This window comes from Blennius ocellaris, assembly GCF_963422515.1.
Source record: "Blennius ocellaris genome assembly, chromosome: 17".
In the NCBI taxonomy this organism is placed as follows: Eukaryota; Metazoa; Chordata; class Actinopteri; order Blenniiformes; family Blenniidae; genus Blennius; species Blennius ocellaris.
Genome location: NC_137666.1, coordinates 22625470 through 22645446, shown reverse-complemented (window position 1 = coordinate 22645446; position 19977 = coordinate 22625470). Strand labels below are relative to the sequence as shown.

General features: G+C 40.8%; 1 protein-coding gene across 1 annotated transcript; it reads left to right on the top strand.

Moving 5' to 3' along the window:
• Positions 1–3069: 3069 nt before the first annotated feature.
• lrr1 (leucine rich repeat protein 1) lies at positions 3070–18996 on the top strand. Its single transcript, XM_080512729.1, has 5 exons — positions 3070–3559; positions 5163–5261; positions 5569–5821; positions 16441–16915; positions 18248–18996. Exons 1-5 carry the CDS (start codon positions 3377–3379, stop codon positions 18501–18503), a joined length of 1266 nt encoding a protein of 421 aa, XP_080368855.1. The 5' UTR covers positions 3070–3376; the 3' UTR covers positions 18504–18996.
• The last annotated feature ends 981 nt before the right edge of the window (positions 18997–19977 follow it).

Here is a 19977-nt window from a genome sequence, read left to right as displayed (position 1 = left end):
AACAGCAACGCTATGTACGAAAGTGTGTGTGTGTGTGTGTGTGTGTGTGTGTGTGTGTGTGTGTGTGTGTGTGTGTGTGTGTGTGTGTGTGTGTGTGTGTGTGTGTGTGTGTGTGTGTGTGTGTGTGTGTGTGTGTGTGAGGGGTACTTTAGTCAGTGGAAACATTCAAACCTGCACCGTGGACACGAGGCTTTGGTGTAACAGTCTTGGGCTGCATGGACAAGAGGTCAGACTGGTGACAACATGGACATGTCCTCTGTGGACGTGTTTGTGTGTCTCTGCAGCTCACATGAATGAAGCTTCACAAGACATTTGCAGACTCGGCTCAACATTACTGAATCTTTGAATCACATGCTGTCGACTGGTGCTTCGCTTTACTTCTATTTGTGTATTTGGTTAATCCCTTCTTTGTTGTTGTGGTTTCGCTGTCTGTCCTTTGTGTGTTTGTGTGTTTCTTTGGGTCTTGACACTATGTGTTTGTGTCTTCCTCCTTCACATCTTTCCTCTGTGTTTTTTGTCCTGAGACACATTCTATGTCTCGACATATTGTGTGTCATTGGAAAGAGTAAAATGTGATGGCTGGTCAGCCTGTGTGACTCTAGTAACTAAAGACATTTAAGGAGGGTGTTTTGAGTCAGCATTGTGACGGTGAACTTGAGGATCCACGTCAGGATTAAGTGTTATTTTCAGAGCACAGAGAAGTTTTATTTCCATTTCAAAGAGAATCAGCTCTGCTGCAGCGTGTGTTTTTGTGAATGACGTGGCAGAAAGCATGATCACAAGACCAGCTGTAGTGTTCCATGGACACATTCTTTAATCTCCGCCACCAAGTGCTGTGACGGGAGGTGAAACCACCTTTCAGTCTGAGGCCGGCCTCAAGCCAGAGGACACTTTTATAATATGTCCTAAAGACACCACTAGGTGGAGCAACAACTTCTCAGTATTTTGCTCTTCAGTGCTTGAAGCGCTTTAGATTCACAACACTGGAAGTACATGATCTCTGGTTCTCTCAGTTCTGAGTATTTTCAACCTGGTTTTCCTTCTAGAACTGCTGAACATTTGCAACTAGTTTTAGGAGCGTGATGACCTCCTTTGTTATAAAACTGGAGCTGGAGATGGAGACGATGGAGCTCAGAGTTCATCTGAGACTGTGATCATGTGAGGTGACGATGTCCAACCCGCTCAGCCTCACAGCTCGCCGTCTTCTGCTGCGTTCAGTACAACTAGAAGCAGGACGTAACGCCCGGGGCGTTCACAGTAAAGTCTATAGATACAGAGACATTCACAACTCCAGCATGTTGAACCCACTTTTCAATAGTACATGAGAGCTTTATGATGCTTCTTCAAAATAAATCAACAGATCTTGTGAAAGATAGAATTGTTCTCTTTGGTGGAAAATGATCAATGGGTGGCATTTTAATACATTACATTTTAATAAGCTGGGCCTGGTTTTCCACTGTGTGACACCTCCTCTTCTAGCAGATATTGATATAACTCCTACTGCACTATTCAGCACTGATGGTGTCTTTTCCACACATTTAGGCTGCTCATACCACAATAAGGAAAACCCTTAACATACAGGTTGTGTGGTTCCTGTCTTCTTCAGACCACAAGACAACAATTCACATTTGGGTTCATGTGACCACAAACCTGCTTTCCTTGTTTTCACAGCTCTTTTAAAATTTTAACTCCAGCTTTTCTGGATTCTCTTCACATATTGGTTCCTTGTTGCAGGATAAAGCTTTAGGTTACATCTGTCTCACGCCACACATATTCTGACTTTCAGGCACAAATCTCTGGAATTAAATAACAGTAGAAATAATGTGTTTTCTGTGTGAAATAAATCTACATACATCAACACAATAATGGGTCTCTATTCAAGTTTTACGTACAAAAACTATTAAATCATGTTGTGCCCCTGTTTTAGGAATGATCACCTTCACAATCATGTAAATAATAAAACAGCCTGAAATTGTCTGGTTACAAGCACAATATTTAGCTCAATGACATATGTGCTCTATATTTAAGATACACAATTGAAAATAATAGATTTCACAAAATAACCAATAGACAATCAAAGACAATTTTCATCGGATCCACAAGAGTTGTAAAGAGTGAAAATCCAAGTTTGTTAAATGAACTATTTCTCTTTGTAAAGACAATCTTTATAACCTCTATTCTCAACATGGACCCAAACCGGAGGCCTGCTGTGGGATGAGACTATTCATCCCTCCATCATGCTACATTGAAGCCCTGTTAGTAATCACACTCTCAACTAAAATAGTAACAGCACTTGAAATAATTATCTTTTGTGGTTTTGTCTATTTGCTTTTAAGGAGAATAAAGGCAAAAAAAAAAAAAAAGATATCTTATTGCAGCTTTTTCTTAAAACTAGGTCAAATTAAAGTCAGACTTTTCTGACAATCTGAAATTCAGAGTTCAGACTTTTTCCAAAGGATTCACATTTCTTTCTTTCTTTCTGACTTAAAATTCTGACATTATTGTTTTAGAAATTGACTTTTAATTCAGGATTCATATTTTTTCTCTTTCGTGTTTGACTTTTTTATGTGAAAGTCTGACTTTTTTATTTTTAAATTAGAATTCAGTGTTTTTTTCTTGGCATTTAGATTATTTCTCTTCAAATACTGACTATATTTTTAATATTCTTAAAATGTGTAATATTTTTTGAAATTCTGATATTTTGCCTTAGAAATCTTAGATCTTTCCTGGAATTCATTATTCTTGGAAGTCACTTTTTTCTGTTTTTAAGATGTTGACACTGTCTTGAAATCTGAGTTTCACTTTAAATTCCGACTTTTATTCTAGAAATTCTGCCTTAGTTCCGTAACTTCATGTTTTCTCAGGATTATGAATTATCTTTCTCCAAACTCAAATATCTCATCAGAAGTCAAGTCAAAATACAAATTGTAAAAGTGTCTCGCTCACATTAACTTTCCTAAATTCACTTCCGACTCCAACTTCCCCTTTCAGGATCAGAATAACTAAGCCCCGCCCTCTGACGTGGCACAAGTTGACAAACGCTGCCTGACGTCACTTCCTACGCGCGCAGACTGTGCTAACAGTAGCTTAGCGTCAGACTGGCACTTTTGCCGCGTTTTTAACCACTTTAGCAGCTCAAACTCAGCCGCTGAGCCTCCGGCACAGTGCGGAGCCGCCAGTAGTGCCTCTGCGGCGGGGCGCCGCGGGCTGCGGGAGGCCGCTGTGTGAGCCCCGGGACGGGCGGCAGTATGTGAGTTTACCGCCTGCTTCGCCTCGGAAGTGCGGCTCCGGTTATGAGCGTTGGTCCCGGCCGGACTCCCGCCACCAGCCTCCGGCCTCCGGACTCCCGCCTCCGGACTCCAGTGAAGCGGCGGCCATGAAGCTGCAGTGCGACGTGGAGGTGGTGAGTCGGATGCTGCCGTCGTTCGGGCTGAAGAGCCGCGGCAGGGGGACCCGGGCGGTGCTGTCCATCGGGAAACACCCGGACAAGACGAGCCCGCGCTGCCACATCTACCTGGTGATCTGCACCAGCAAGGACCGGGCCGGAGCCAAGTACAAGGTGGGCCCGGGTCCGGGACCCCGCGAGGCCGCTAGCTGCACCGTGTCTCCGTTAGTTTCACCGTCTGAGCCTCGCGAGCTTCATCCAGTCCACAAACCTCAGCGTGACTCCAGACGAGGTGAACCAGGAACCAATACAATCAGCCTGTCTGCTGTGACGAGGCGGGGGGCTCCGGGGGGCTCCAGCCTCCCCGGCGGGGCTCCGGCCTCTCCAGCCTCCCCGGCGAGGCTCCGGCCTCTCCAGCCTCCCCGGCGGGGCTCCGGCCTCTCCAGCCTCCCCGGCGGGGCTCCGGGGGGCTCCGGCCTCTCCAGCCTCCCCGGCGGGGCTCCGGCCTCTCCAGCCTCCCCGGCGGGGCTCCGGGGGGCTCCGGCCTCTCCAGCCTCCCCGGCGGGGCTCCAGCCTCTCCAGCCTCCCCGGCGGGGCTCCAGCCTCCCCGGCGGGGCTCCGGCCTCTCCAGCCTCCCCGGCGGGGCTCCAGCCTCTCCGGCCTCTCCAGCCTCCCCGGCGGGGCTCCAGCCTCTCCAGCCTCCCCGGCGGGGCTCCAGCCTCCCCGGCGGGGCTCCGGCCTCCCCGGCGGGGCTCCAGCCTCCCCGGCGGGGCTCCGGCCTCTCCAGCCTCCCCGGCGGGGCTCCAGCCTCTCCAGTCATCCTAGTTTCCCCTTGGAAGTGGACAAAGCCAGACTATTTCTTATTTTAAACCAGCAAACTCTCACCTTGACTTGTGATTTCAACGATCTCAACGTTCCTCAGCTCACTTGGATAAAGTCTCTAACATGAGTTCCTTTAATGTGAAAAGTTGTGACAAAAGTTCTTTTTTAATAGACACAATAGAGACTAAACGTTTACTTGACGTAAAGAAAACTACACGTTCAACTTTATGCGTGTTTGAAGGTTAAATACGTTTTGCGACACTGAATAATTAGAATTCAAAAATAGAAGGAACGTGATGTTTAGAACTAAATGTGTCAGAGCATTAAAATCAAGTTTTTCAAATGTACTGACAAAAAAATTAAGTTAAATAAAGAAAAAAATTTAGTACATAGCCATTAGTGTAACTAACATTTCAGATGATATATGATTTGTGATTGAGCTCCACACATAATGTGAAGTTGTTCAGCTTCAGGAGTGTTTGAGCGACTGTTATGACTGATAACTGGTTGAAATTGATATTCAGGGATTTTTAGATGTTCAAAGATTCTCTATTTTAGATCTTAGTGACTTATAAGAAACTAAGAAAGCTCAACACATACCAGTTTATCTGTGATCAATCAAAAACATAAGTTTGACTGGTAAATTATGAGGAATAGTAAACAATAGGTTGTGTATTTTTTGAGATGCACTTGTAGAAGTCTGGAGTTTTTCCTGCCAACAGTAAAACTCACTGACTGACCACAATCGACCCGTTAAATAAGGAATTGTCTTTCCTTCATAGCGGCAGAGCAGAAACCTGAGTCGTCTGGTTTTCACTGCCTCACCTCGGCGTTAATATCCTGACTGGACTTCACACTTGTTGACGAAGTTTAAAATGCTTCCCTGTCTGCACTTGTTCTGGGCGTTTGAATGAGGAAGAATCAGACGACTCACCTGGTGTTCTTCCTCCTGCAGCTGAAAGACAACATCGAGAAATTCTTCACCTGGTTCGTGGACGAAGGAAAAGCCACTGTGAGATTAAAAGAACCAGCTGTTGACATCTGTTTGAGCAAGGTACGACATCAGCCTTACAGGAACCTTACGTCCTTCACTTTCAACCTTCTAGAATTAGGAGATTCACCACCGTTCTTTATGTGGTCAGTAGAAATACCTTGAACATCATGTCCTCGTTCCCCCTCCACTTCCTCACATGGTCCTTCACAGCAGGGAGTTCATTATGTCCTTTAAAACCACTGTGTGTCAGTCCCTGGAGGAAGGTGGGACATTTCCAGGATGTGGTGGTGGTGTGCAGGATGTTTCCAGGATGTGGTGGAGAGCAGGAAATTTCCAGGACTAACCCCCCCCCCCCTCCCCCCTGCAGGCTGACTCTAACAGCTTGAAGAGCTTCCTGTCGGCGGCCCGCCTGGCGTCCCGGGGGGACGAGTCCAGCAGTCTCCCTCTGTCCACCCTGACGCCGGTCCGGTCCAGAGACGTGGAGCAGCCCAAGAGGAAACTGTCCATCGTCTCCAAGAAGGACTATCCACTCACGTCCAGCTTCCCCTCGTCCCTGGAGCAGCTGCAGGTGTCCTACTGCAAGCTGTCCCGTGTGGACATGCGCATGCTGTCCCTCAAAGGTACGGACGTCCTCTGGACTGGAGCCTCCGACACTCACGTCCTCAATGTCCTTGTTCACTTCATTCACATTTCCACAATCCTTCCTCACTCGTTTCTAAATGTCTTTCCTCAACATAATTCACTAGTTTCTAAATGTCTTTCCTCAACATAATTCACTAGTTTCTAAACGTCTTTCCTCAACATAATTCACTAGTTTCTAAACGTCTTTCCTCAACATAATTCACTAGTTTCTAAATGTCTTTCCTCAACATCATTCACTAGTTTCTAAATGTCTTTCTTGAACATAATTCACTAGTTTCTAAACGTCTTTCCTCAACATAATTCACTAGTTTCTAAATGTCTTTCCTCAACATCATTCACTAGTTTCTAAATGTCTTTCTTGAACATAATTCACTAGTTTCTAAACGTCTTTCTTGAACATAATTCACTAGTTTCTAAACGTCTTTCTTGAACATAATTCACTAGTTTCTAAACGTCTTTCTTGAACATAATTCACTAGTTTCTAAACGTCTTTCTTGAACATAATTCACTAGTTTCTAAACGTCTTTCTTGAACATAATTCACTAGTTTCTAAAACGTCTTTCCTCAACATAATTCACTAGTTTCTAAACGTCTTTCTTGAACATAATTCACTAGTTTCTAAAACGTCTTTCCTCAACATAATTCACTAGTTTCTAAACGTCTTTCTTGAACATAATTCACTAGTTTCTAAATGTCTTTCCTCAACATCATTCACTAGTTTCTAAACGTCTTTCCTCAACATAATTCACTAGTTTCTAAATGTCTTTCCTCAACATCATTCACTAGTTTCTAAACGTCTTTCCTCAACATAATTCACTAGTTTCTAAACGTCTTTCCTCAACATAATTCACTAGTTTCTAAATGTCTTTCCTCAACATAATTCACTAGTTTCTAAAACGTCTTTCCTCAACATAATTCACTAGTTTCTAAATGTCTTTCCTCAACATAATTCACTAGTTTCTAAACGTCTTTCCTCAACATAATTCACTAGTTTCTAAACGTCTTTCCTCAACATAATTCACTAGTTTCTAAATGTCTTTCCTCAACATAATTCACTAGTTTCTAAACGTCTTTCCTCAACATAATTCACTAGTTTCTAAACGTCTTTCCTCAACATAATTCACTAGTTTCTAAACGTCTTTCCTCAACATCATTCACTAGTTTCAAAACGTCTTTCCTCAACATAATTCACTAGTTTCTAAACGTCTTTCCTCAACATAATTCACTAGTTTCTAAATGTCTTTCCTCAACATCATTCACTAGTTTCTAAACGTCTTTCCTCAACATAATTCACTAGTTTCTAAATGTCTTTCCTCAACATCATTCACTAGTTTCTAAACGTCTTTCCTCAACATAATTCACTAGTTTCTAAACGTCTTTCCTCAACATAATTCACTAGTTTCTAAATGTCTTTCCTCAACATAATTCACTAGTTTCTAAAACGTCTTTCCTCAACATAATTCACTAGTTTCTAAATGTCTTTCCTCAACATAATTCACTAGTTTCTAAACGTCTTTCCTCAACATAATTCACTAGTTTCTAAATGTCTTTCCTCAACATAATTCACTAGTTTCTAAACGTCTTTCCTCAACATAATTCACTAGTTTCTAAACGTCTTTCCTCAACATCATTCACTAGTTTCTAAACGTCTTTCCTCAACGTAATTCACTAGTTTCTAAACGTCTTTCCTCAACATAATTCACTAGTTTCTAAACGTCTTTCCTCAACATAATTCACTAGTTTCTAAACGTCTTTCCTCAACATAATTCACTAGTTTCTAAACGTCTTTCCTCAACGTAATTCACTAGTTTCTAAACGTCTTTCCTCAACATAATTCACTAGTTTCTAAACGTCTTTCCTCAACATCATTCACTAGTTTCTAAATGTCTTTCCTCAACATAATTCACTAGTTTCTAAACGTCTTTCCTCAACATAATTCACTAGTTTCTAAACGTCTTTCCTCAACATAATTCACTAGTTTCTAAATGTCTTTCCTCAACATCATTCACTAGTTTCTAAATGTCTTTCTTGAACATAATTCACTAGTTTCTAAAACGTCTTTCCTCAACATAATTCACTAGTTTCTAAACGTCTTTCTTGAACATAATTCACTAGTTTCTAAATGTCTTTCCTCAACATCATTCACTAGTTTCTAAACGTCTTTCCTCAACATAATTCACTAGTTTCTAAATGTCTTTCCTCAACATCATTCACTAGTTTCTAAACGTCTTTCCTCAACATAATTCACTAGTTTCTAAACGTCTTTCCTCAACATAATTCACTAGTTTCTAAATGTCTTTCCTCAACATAATTCACTAGTTTCTAAAACGTCTTTCCTCAACATAATTCACTAGTTTCTAAATGTCTTTCCTCAACATAATTCACTAGTTTCTAAACGTCTTTCCTCAACATAATTCACTAGTTTCTAAACGTCTTTCCTCAACATAATTCACTAGTTTCTAAATGTCTTTCCTCAACATAATTCACTAGTTTCTAAACGTCTTTCCTCAACATAATTCACTAGTTTCTAAACGTCTTTCCTCAACATAATTCACTAGTTTCTAAACGTCTTTCCTCAACATCATTCACTAGTTTCAAAACGTCTTTCCTCAACATAATTCACTAGTTTCTAAACGTCTTTCCTCAACATAATTCACTAGTTTCTAAATGTCTTTCCTCAACATCATTCACTAGTTTCTAAACGTCTTTCCTCAACATAATTCACTAGTTTCTAAATGTCTTTCCTCAACATCATTCACTAGTTTCTAAACGTCTTTCCTCAACATAATTCACTAGTTTCTAAACGTCTTTCCTCAACATAATTCACTAGTTTCTAAATGTCTTTCCTCAACATAATTCACTAGTTTCTAAAACGTCTTTCCTCAACATAATTCACTAGTTTCTAAATGTCTTTCCTCAACATAATTCACTAGTTTCTAAACGTCTTTCCTCAACATAATTCACTAGTTTCTAAATGTCTTTCCTCAACATAATTCACTAGTTTCTAAACGTCTTTCCTCAACATAATTCACTAGTTTCTAAACGTCTTTCCTCAACATCATTCACTAGTTTCTAAACGTCTTTCCTCAACGTAATTCACTAGTTTCTAAACGTCTTTCCTCAACATAATTCACTAGTTTCTAAACGTCTTTCCTCAACATAATTCACTAGTTTCTAAACGTCTTTCCTCAACATAATTCACTAGTTTCTAAACGTCTTTCCTCAACGTAATTCACTAGTTTCTAAACGTCTTTCCTCAACATAATTCACTAGTTTCTAAACGTCTTTCCTCAACATCATTCACTAGTTTCTAAATGTCTTTCCTCAACATAATTCACTAGTTTCTAAACGTCTTTCCTCAACATAATTCACTAGTTTCTAAACGTCTTTCCTCAACATAATTCACTAGTTTCTAAATGTCTTTCCTCAACATCATTCACTAGTTTCTAAACGTCTTTCCTCAACATAATTCACTAGTTTCTAAATGTCTTTCCTCAACATAATTCACTAGTTTCTAAACGTCTTTCCTCAACATAATTCACTAGTTTCTAAATGTCTTTCCTCAACATCATTCACTAGTTTCTAAATGTCTTTCTTGAACATAATTCACTAGTTTCTAAACGTCTTTCTTGAACATAATTCACTAGTTTCTAAACGTCTTTCTTGAACATAATTCACTAGTTTCTAAACGTCTTTCTTGAACATAATTCACTAGTTTCTAAACGTCTTTCTTGAACATAATTCACTAGTTTCTAAACGTCTTTCTTGAACATAATTCACTAGTTTCTAAACGTCTTTCTTGAACATAATTCACTAGTTTCTAAACGTCTTTCTTGAACATAATTCACTAGTTTCTAAAACGTCTTTCCTCAACATAATTCACTAGTTTCTAAACGTCTTTCTTGAACATAATTCACTAGTTTCTAAAACGTCTTTCCTCAACATAATTCACTAGTTTCTAAACGTCTTTCTTGAACATAATTCACTAGTTTCTAAATGTCTTTCCTCAACATCATTCACTAGTTTCTAAACGTCTTTCCTCAACATAATTCACTAGTTTCTAAATGTCTTTCCTCAACATCATTCACTAGTTTCTAAACGTCTTTCCTCAACATAATTCACTAGTTTCTAAACGTCTTTCCTCAACATAATTCACTAGTTTCTAAATGTCTTTCCTCAACATAATTCACTAGTTTCTAAAACGTCTTTCCTCAACATAATTCACTAGTTTCTAAATGTCTTTCCTCAACATAATTCACTAGTTTCTAAACGTCTTTCCTCAACATAATTCACTAGTTTCTAAACGTCTTTCCTCAACATAATTCACTAGTTTCTAAATGTCTTTCCTCAACATAATTCACTAGTTTCTAAACGTCTTTCCTCAACATAATTCACTAGTTTCTAAACGTCTTTCCTCAACATAATTCACTAGTTTCTAAACGTCTTTCCTCAACATCATTCACTAGTTTCAAAACGTCTTTCCTCAACATAATTCACTAGTTTCTAAACGTCTTTCCTCAACATAATTCACTAGTTTCTAAATGTCTTTCCTCAACATCATTCACTAGTTTCTAAACGTCTTTCCTCAACATAATTCACTAGTTTCTAAATGTCTTTCCTCAACATCATTCACTAGTTTCTAAACGTCTTTCCTCAACATAATTCACTAGTTTCTAAACGTCTTTCCTCAACATAATTCACTAGTTTCTAAATGTCTTTCCTCAACATAATTCACTAGTTTCTAAAACGTCTTTCCTCAACATAATTCACTAGTTTCTAAATGTCTTTCCTCAACATAATTCACTAGTTTCTAAACGTCTTTCCTCAACATAATTCACTAGTTTCTAAATGTCTTTCCTCAACATAATTCACTAGTTTCTAAACGTCTTTCCTCAACATAATTCACTAGTTTCTAAACGTCTTTCCTCAACATCATTCACTAGTTTCTAAACGTCTTTCCTCAACGTAATTCACTAGTTTCTAAACGTCTTTCCTCAACATAATTCACTAGTTTCTAAACGTCTTTCCTCAACATAATTCACTAGTTTCTAAACGTCTTTCCTCAACATAATTCACTAGTTTCTAAACGTCTTTCCTCAACGTAATTCACTAGTTTCTAAACGTCTTTCCTCAACATAATTCACTAGTTTCTAAACGTCTTTCCTCAACATCATTCACTAGTTTCTAAATGTCTTTCCTCAACATAATTCACTAGTTTCTAAACGTCTTTCCTCAACATAATTCACTAGTTTCTAAACGTCTTTCCTCAACATAATTCACTAGTTTCTAAATGTCTTTCCTCAACATCATTCACTAGTTTCTAAATGTCTTTCTTGAACATAATTCACTAGTTTCTAAACGTCTTTCTTGAACATAATTCACTAGTTTCTAAACGTCTTTCTTGAACATAATTCACTAGTTTCTAAACGTCTTTCTTGAACATAATTCACTAGTTTCTAAACGTCTTTCTTGAACATAATTCACTAGTTTCTAAACGTCTTTCTTGAACATAATTCACTAGTTTCTAAAACGTCTTTCCTCAACATAATTCACTAGTTTCTAAACGTCTTTCTTGAACATAATTCACTAGTTTCTAAAACGTCTTTCCTCAACATAATTCACTAGTTTCTAAACGTCTTTCTTGAACATAATTCACTAGTTTCTAAATGTCTTTCCTCAACATCATTCACTAGTTTCTAAACGTCTTTCCTCAACATAATTCACTAGTTTCTAAATGTCTTTCCTCAACATCATTCACTAGTTTCTAAACGTCTTTCCTCAACATAATTCACTAGTTTCTAAACGTCTTTCCTCAACATAATTCACTAGTTTCTAAATGTCTTTCCTCAACATAATTCACTAGTTTCTAAAACGTCTTTCCTCAACATAATTCACTAGTTTCTAAATGTCTTTCCTCAACATAATTCACTAGTTTCTAAACGTCTTTCCTCAACATAATTCACTAGTTTCTAAACGTCTTTCCTCAACATAATTCACTAGTTTCTAAATGTCTTTCCTCAACATAATTCACTAGTTTCTAAACGTCTTTCCTCAACATAATTCACTAGTTTCTAAACGTCTTTCCTCAACATAATTCACTAGTTTCTAAACGTCTTTCCTCAACATCATTCACTAGTTTCAAAACGTCTTTCCTCAACATAATTCACTAGTTTCTAAACGTCTTTCCTCAACATAATTCACTAGTTTCTAAATGTCTTTCCTCAACATCATTCACTAGTTTCTAAACGTCTTTCCTCAACATAATTCACTAGTTTCTAAATGTCTTTCCTCAACATCATTCACTAGTTTCTAAACGTCTTTCCTCAACATAATTCACTAGTTTCTAAACGTCTTTCCTCAACATAATTCACTAGTTTCTAAATGTCTTTCCTCAACATAATTCACTAGTTTCTAAAACGTCTTTCCTCAACATAATTCACTAGTTTCTAAATGTCTTTCCTCAACATAATTCACTAGTTTCTAAACGTCTTTCCTCAACATAATTCACTAGTTTCTAAATGTCTTTCCTCAACATAATTCACTAGTTTCTAAACGTCTTTCCTCAACATCATTCACTAGTTTCTAAACGTCTTTCCTCAACGTAATTCACTAGTTTCTAAACGTCTTTCCTCAACATAATTCACTAGTTTCTAAACGTCTTTCCTCAACATAATTCACTAGTTTCTAAACGTCTTTCCTCAACATAATTCACTAGTTTCTAAACGTCTTTCCTCAACGTAATTCACTAGTTTCTAAACGTCTTTCCTCAACATAATTCACTAGTTTCTAAACGTCTTTCCTCAACATCATTCACTAGTTTCTAAATGTCTTTCCTCAACATAATTCACTAGTTTCTAAACGTCTTTCCTCAACATAATTCACTAGTTTCTAAACGTCTTTCCTCAACATCATTCACTAGTTTCTAAACGTCTTTCCTCAACATAATTCACTAGTTTCTAAACGTCTTTCCTCAACATAATTCACTAGTTTCTAAACGTCTTTCCTCAACATCATTCACTAGTTTCTAAACGTCTTTCCTCAACATAATTCACTAGTTTCTAAACGTCTTTCCTCAACATAATTCACTAGTTTCTAAACGTCTTTCCTCAACATCATTCACTAGTTTCTAAACGTCTTTCCTCAACATAATTCACTAGTTTCTAAATGTCTTTCCTCAACATCATTCATTAGTTTCTAAACGTCTTTCCTCAACATCATTCACTAGTTTCTAAATGTCTTTCCTCAACATCATTCACTAGTTTCTAAACGTCTTTCCTCAACATCATTCACTAGTTTCTAAACGTCTTTCCTCAACATCATTCACTAGTTTCTAAACGTCTTTCCTCAACATCATTCACTAGTTTCTAAACGTCTTTCCTCAACATCATTCACTAGTTTCTAAACGTCTTTCCTCAACATCATTCACTAGTTTCTAAACGTCTTTCCTCAACATCATTCACTAGTTTCTAAACGTCTTTCCTCAACATCATTCACTAGTTTCTAAACGTCTTTCCTCAACATAATTCACTAGTTTCTAAACGTCTTTCCTCAACATCATTCACTAGTTTCTAAACGTCTTTCCTCAACATAATTCACTAGTTTCTAAAACGTCTTTCCTCAACATAATTCACTAGTTTCTAAACGTCTTTCCTCAACATAATTCACTAGTTTCTAAACGTCTTTCCTCAACATCATTCACTAGTTTCTAAACGTCTTTCCTCAACATAATTCACTAGTTTCTAAACGTCTTTCCTCAACATAATTCACTAGTTTCTAAATGTCTTTCCTCAACATAATTCACTAGTTTCTAAACGTCTTTCCTCAACATCATTCACTAGTTTCTAAACGTCTTTCCTCAACATAATTCACTAGTTTCTAAATGTCTTTCCTCAACATAATTCACTAGTTTCTAAACGTCTTTCCTGAACATCATTCACTAGTTTCTAAACGTCTTTCCTCAACATAATTCACTAGTTTCTAAATGTCTTTCCTCAACATAATTCACTAGTTTCTAAACGTCTTTCCTCAACATAATTCACTAGTTTCTAAACGTCTTTCCTCAACATAATTCACTAGTTTCTAAACGTCTTTCCTGAACATCATTCACTAGTTTCTAAACGTCTTTCCTCAACATAATTCACTAGTTTCTAAATGTCTTTCCTCAACATAATTCACTAGTTTCTAAACGTCTTTCCTCAACATAATTCACTAGTTTCTAAACGTCTTTCCTCAACATAATTCACTAGTTTCTAAACGTCTTTCCTCAACATAATTCACTAGTTTCTAAACGTCTTTCCTCAACATAATTCACTAGTTTCTAAACGTCTTTCCTCAACATAATTCACTAGTTTCTAAAACGTCTTTCCTCAACATAATTCACTAGTTTCTAAACGTCTTTCCTCAACATAATTCACTAGTTTCTAAAACGTCTTTCCTCAACATAATTCACTAGTTTCTAAACGTCTTTCCTCAACATAATTCACTAGTTTCTAAATGTCTTTCCTCAACATAATTCACTAGTTTCTAAATGTCTTTCCTCAACATCATTCACTAGTTTCTAAACGTCTTTCCTCAACATCATTCACTAGTTTCTAAATGTCTTTCCTCAACATCATTCACTAGTTTCTAAAACGTCTTTCCTCAACATAATTCACTAGTTTCTAAACGTCTTTCCTCAACATCATTCACTAGTTTCTAAACGTCTTTCCTCAACATCATTCACTAGTTTCTAAATGTCTTTCCTCAACATCATTCACTAGTTTCTAAAACGTCTTTCCTCAACATAATTCACTAGTTTCTAAACGTCTTTCCTCAACATCATTCACTAGTTTCTAAACGTCTTTCCTCAACATCATTCACTAGTTTCTAAACGTCTTTCCTCAACATCATTCACTAGTTTCTAAACGTCTTTCCTCAACATAATTCACTAGTTTCTAAACGTCTTTCCTCAACATCATTCACTAGTTTCTAAACGTCTTTCCTCAACATCATTCACTAGTTTCTAAAACGTCTTTCCTCAACATAATTCACTAGTTTCTAAACGTCTTTCCTCAACATCATTCACTAGTTTCTAAACGTCTTTCCTCAACATCATTCACTAGTTTCTAAACGTCTTTCCTCAACATCATTCACTAGTTTCTAAATGTCTTTCCTCAACATCATTCACTAGTTTCTAAATGTCTTTCCTCAACATAATTCACTAGTTTCTAAACGTCTTTCCTCAACATAATTCACTAGTTTCTAAACGTCTTTCCTCAACATCATTCACTAGTTTCTAAACGTCTTTCCTCAACGTAATTCACTAGTTTCTAAACGTCTTTCCTCAACATAATTCACTAGTTTCTAAACGTCTTTCCTCAACATAATTCACTAGTTTCTAAACGTCTTTCCTCAACATAATTCACTAGTTTCTAAACGTCTTTCCTCAACATAATTCACTAGTTTCTAAACGTCTTTCCTCAACATCATTCACTAGTTTCTAAACGTCTTTCCTCAACATCATTCACTAGTTTCTAAACGTCTTTCCTCAACATCATTCACTAGTTTCTAAACGTCTTTCCTCAACATAATTCACTAGTTTCTAAACGTCTTTCCTCAACATCATTCACTAGTTTCTAAACGTCTTTCCTCAACATAATTCACTAGTTTCTAAACGTCTTTCCTCAACATAATTCACTAGTTTCTAAACGTCTTTCCTCAACATCATTCACTAGTTTCTAAACGTCTTTCCTCAACATCATTCACTAGTTTCTAAAACGTCTTTCCTCAACATAATTCACTAGTTTCTAAACGTCTTTCCTCAACATAATTCACTAGTTTCTAAACGTCTTTCCTCAACATAATTCACTAGTTTCTAAACGTCTTTCCTCAACATAATTCACTAGTTTCTAAATGTCTTTCCTCAACATAATTCACTAGTTTCTAAATGTCTTTCCTCAACATAATTCACTAGTTTCTAAACGTCTTTCCTCAACATAATTCACTAGTTTCTAAAACGTCTTTCCTCGACATAATTCACTAGTTTCTAAACGTCTTTCCTCAACATAATTCACTAGTTTCTAAACGTCTTTCCTCAACATAATTCACTAGTTTCTAAAACGTCTTTCCTCGACATAATTCACTAGTTTCTAAACGTCTTTCCTCAACATAATTCACTAGTTTCTAAACGTCTTTCCTCAACATAATTCACTAGTTTCTAAATGTCTTTCCTCAACATCATTCACTAGTTTCTAAATGTCTTTCCTCAACATAATTCACTAGTTTCTAAACGTCTTTCCTCAACATAATTCACTAGTTTCTAAATGTCTTTCCTCAACATAATTCACTAGTTTCTAAATGTCTTTCCTCAACATAATTCACTAGTTTCTAAAACGTCTTTCCTCGACATAATTCACTAGTTTCTAAATGTCTTTCCTCAACGTAACCTCAGGCTTCACCTTTGACCTCAGGCTTCACCTTTGACCCTGTTGCAGCCCTGCGGAGGCTTAACCTTTGACCTCAGGCTTCACCTTTGACCTCAGGCTTCACCTTTGACCCTGTTGCAGCCCTGCGGAGGCTTAACCTTTGACCTCAGGCTTAACCTTTGACCCTGTTGCAGCCCTGCGGAGGCTGGACCTGAGCAACAACCACATCCGGAGGCTGCCGGCCACCATCGGGGACCTGGGCTGCCTGTCGGAGCTGGTCCTGCACAACAACCATCTGGAGGCCTTCAGCGAGGCGCTGTGTCTGTCCACGCTGCAGCAGACGCTGCAGCTGCTGGACGTCAGCCAGAACCGGCTGCGCCGCCTGCCCCCCCGCTTCTCCCAGCTGCGACACCTGGTCCACCTCAAGCTGGACGACAACGCGCTGGTCTGCCTGCCCTTCCACATCGGGAGGCTGTCCAGGCTCCGCCTCCTGTCCGCCGCACACAACCAGCTGACGGCGCTGCCCGCCGACTTCCGCAGGCTGAGTCTGGAGAACCTGGACCTGTTTGGGAACCCGTTCGTCCAGCCCGGCCCCCTGGACCACACGCTGAGGCTCAGCTTCCCCCTCACGCTGCAGGAGACGGCGTCCAGGGCGGTGGCCAGCCTCAGGTGGGAGTCCAGTGCTGTTGCTCTGTCAGCCTGGTCCAGGACCACAGGACTCCTCCTTCACCCTTTGTTTACACTTGATTCTGTAAAGTTGTCCCGAGATGCCGAACCACTCCTCTTTTTCATAGTTAAAGTCGACCTGACAGTTTTTTAGATGAATTCTGTGGTTCTCAGCAGCCGTCAGATGCTCATGTTGCATTATGAGAATGTAGTGTGACTGGACTTTAGGACAGCAGAGGTCGTGGAGGCCGGCAGTCAGGACCAGTTCATGCACACAAAGCTCAGTTTAATGGGTTCTGATAGTTTGGGTCACATGACCTCTGGACGGGGCAGGAAACACTCACCCTCAGTCTGCAACGCCTTTATCTTGTAAAAGAGCCAAATGCTGCCGCTGGCATTGTAATAATACATTTTATTTATACACACTTCACATTAAATGATCTTCAGGTGCTACAAGGAAGGAAATAGAGAACATGTAGTAAACAGGGTCAAAGGGAGCATGTTAGAGACCATAGAGGAAAGGCTTTGTTTAACAAGGTGGGTTTCTAGTTGTTGTAGGGTATTACAGTGTAGGTGTGGAGGCTGGGTCTGGGGAGTGTTGGGCTCTGTCTCTCTCTGTCTGTCTCTGTCTCTCTCTCTGTCTCTGTCTCTGTCTCTCTCTCTGTCTCTGTCTCTCTCTCTGTCTGTCTCTCTCCCTCTCTGTCTCTGTCTCTGTCTCTGTCTCTGTCTGTCTCTCTCTGTCTCTGTCTCTGTCCATCTCCCTGTCTCTGTCTCTGTCTCTCTCCCTGTCTCTGTCTCTCTCCCTGTTTCTGTCTCTCTCCCTGTCTCTGTCTCTCTCTCTGTCTCTCTCTCTCTCTGTCTCTGTCTCTCTCCCTGTCTCTGTCTCTCTCTCTGTCTCTGTCTCTCTCTCTGTCTCTGTCTCTCTCTCTCTGTCTCTCTCTCTCTGTCTACAACAGTTAATATTTTACTGCTCAACATTTCTTCTATATTCAGTCTTATTGTTAAAACATGTTCCCCTATACCTGGACCCCTGACCCCAGACCCCCTGACCCCCTGACCCCTGGCCCAGACCCCCCATAGACCCAGCACACCAGTCAGTCATCAGCGTTGATGAAACATAGAAACTTTCCGTCAGATGATCAAATATTTCTGTGATGCAAAATGTATCAAATATAAATGGATGAAATATAATATAGCAAAATATATAACGTTTAACTCTGGATGTTTATTGTGTGGAATTAAGAACAGCTGGTCCTGGTCCTGGTCCAGAGGGTCTGGACAGTGTTTTGTTGGCCTCACTGTGACCCAGCTAACAGTCTCTCCTGGACCCCCTAGGATCCCGTACGGACCCCACCTGCTCCCGGCCCAGCTGTGCCAGGACCTGGACCTGGCCAAGACCTGCGACTGTGGGGGGGTCTGCCTGGGCTCCTACGTCCAGACGGCCGTGAGCATGAACCTGCACCAGGTGTCCCACACCGTGGTCCTGGTGGACGACATGGGGGGAACCCACGCCCCGGTCCTGCAGTACTTCTGCTCCCTGTCCTGCTACTCCCTCTTCCTGGACCAGGACCTGCAGAGGGGGGGCCGCTGAAGGACCAGCACCGCTGGGCGACGTGAACTCTGGGGAAACTCTTAAAGTCCACCACCTTGCTGGTCCCAGCCAGTTTCTCAGGACCTGCTCAGGTGGTCTGGTCCTGCAGGGACCCGTCTCCTGGTCTTTCTGCCCTCCTGGTCCTGCAGGGACCCGTGTCCTGGTCTTTCTGCCTCCCTGGTCCTGCAGGGACCCGTGTCCTGGTCTTTCTGCCCTCCTGGACCCTGAGCTCCCCCTAGTGGGTCTGGACAGGTCTTCCAGGACCTTCATTCTAACATGTGAGGACAAACCCTCATCAATTCAGTCACTTTGTTAAAAACCTTCTTAGAGGTGTTTCAAATTAAAAGTCTTTTTATGGCCTGATCTCAGTTCTGGACCCGTTAGTCTGAACCTAGAACCTAGAACCTCCACATAGAGGACCAGTTAGTCTGAACCTAGAACCTCCACATAGAGGAACAACTGATCTCAGTTCTGGTTCTACCTCGGTACTGTACCTCCACTTTTATATCAAAATAAAAGCTTTCATCTTTGCTGTTGTAGTGTTTTATTTTGACGGTTGAAGTGAGACGTCTCAGTCCAGATCGAACATCAGAACGTTGTGGAAGAGGAACCCAGCAGACGTAGACTGGTCCCTGATTACCGTCTCTCCTCCACCTGCACGGACCTCCGTCAGGTAGGGAGGCTGCTGGTCATACCCTCTGTTCACCTCCCTGGCCTGGTGTGCTGCGGCCTCCTGATGTGCTGCAGCCTCCTGGCTGGACGTGGGCGGGGCCTCTGGGACGCCGAGGTCCTCCATGTTGGACGTGACGGAGGTGAGCGCCGCCTGGCAGGAAGAGGAGGAGCTCAGTACGACAGCTGACGACTCAGACACACCTGGTGGGTTTGTCTCACCTGTGGGGTTGCTGGATCAATTCCCCGGGGCTCTTCAGGCTCCTGTTGGACCTGGGAGAACTTCAGAGTCCCTGCTGGATCCACGTCCTCTTGGGTCTCACAGGAACACTGGACACAGACTGAAGGGGGTTCAGGTTCCTCCGAGGTTCCTCCAGGACCCCCTGTGACGTCACAATCACTTTCCTCTGCTGCTCCGTCAGAAATGCCGTCCCCCTCTGGTTGGTTGTGGTTCTGCACCTCTCTGACGTCACCCTCCTCCTCCTGCTCCTCCAACCCCCCCTGCCTGTCCCCCACCCGGGTCACATCCTTGTTTGTCTCCAGCTGCTTCCTGTTTGTCTCCTGGCCTCCAGGTCCAGGGTGAGACGTGTCCTCCGTCCCAGCAGGGGGCAGCGGAGGGAGGACGGACGGAGGGAGGACGGGTGGAGGGAGGACGGGCAGTGTGACGGTCAGCTGTCTCTTGTGCAGGTGGAACTGGGCGTGTCCCTGGTCCTGGTCCACGGGGTAGGCCAGCAGCAGCTCCAGTCTGTAGGGGGGCGTCTGGGACTGCAGCAGCAGGGTTCTGTCCCTCACTTCAAGACTGGAG

What these genes read in the sequence shown, in the direction of transcription:
- lrr1 (XM_080512729.1), top strand. Translation starts at nt 3,377, where the DNA reads ATGAAGCTGCAGTGCGACGTGGAGGTGGTGAGTCGGATGCTGCCGTCG. An exon ending in GCGCATGCTGTCCCTCAAAG is followed by an intron (nt 5,822 to 16,440) that starts GTACGGACGTCC and finishes ACCCTGTTGCAG; the next exon opens with CCCTGCGGAGGCTGGACCTG. An exon ending in AGGGCGGTGGCCAGCCTCAG is followed by an intron (nt 16,916 to 18,247) that starts GTGGGAGTCCAG and finishes TGGACCCCCTAG; the next exon opens with GATCCCGTACGGACCCCACC.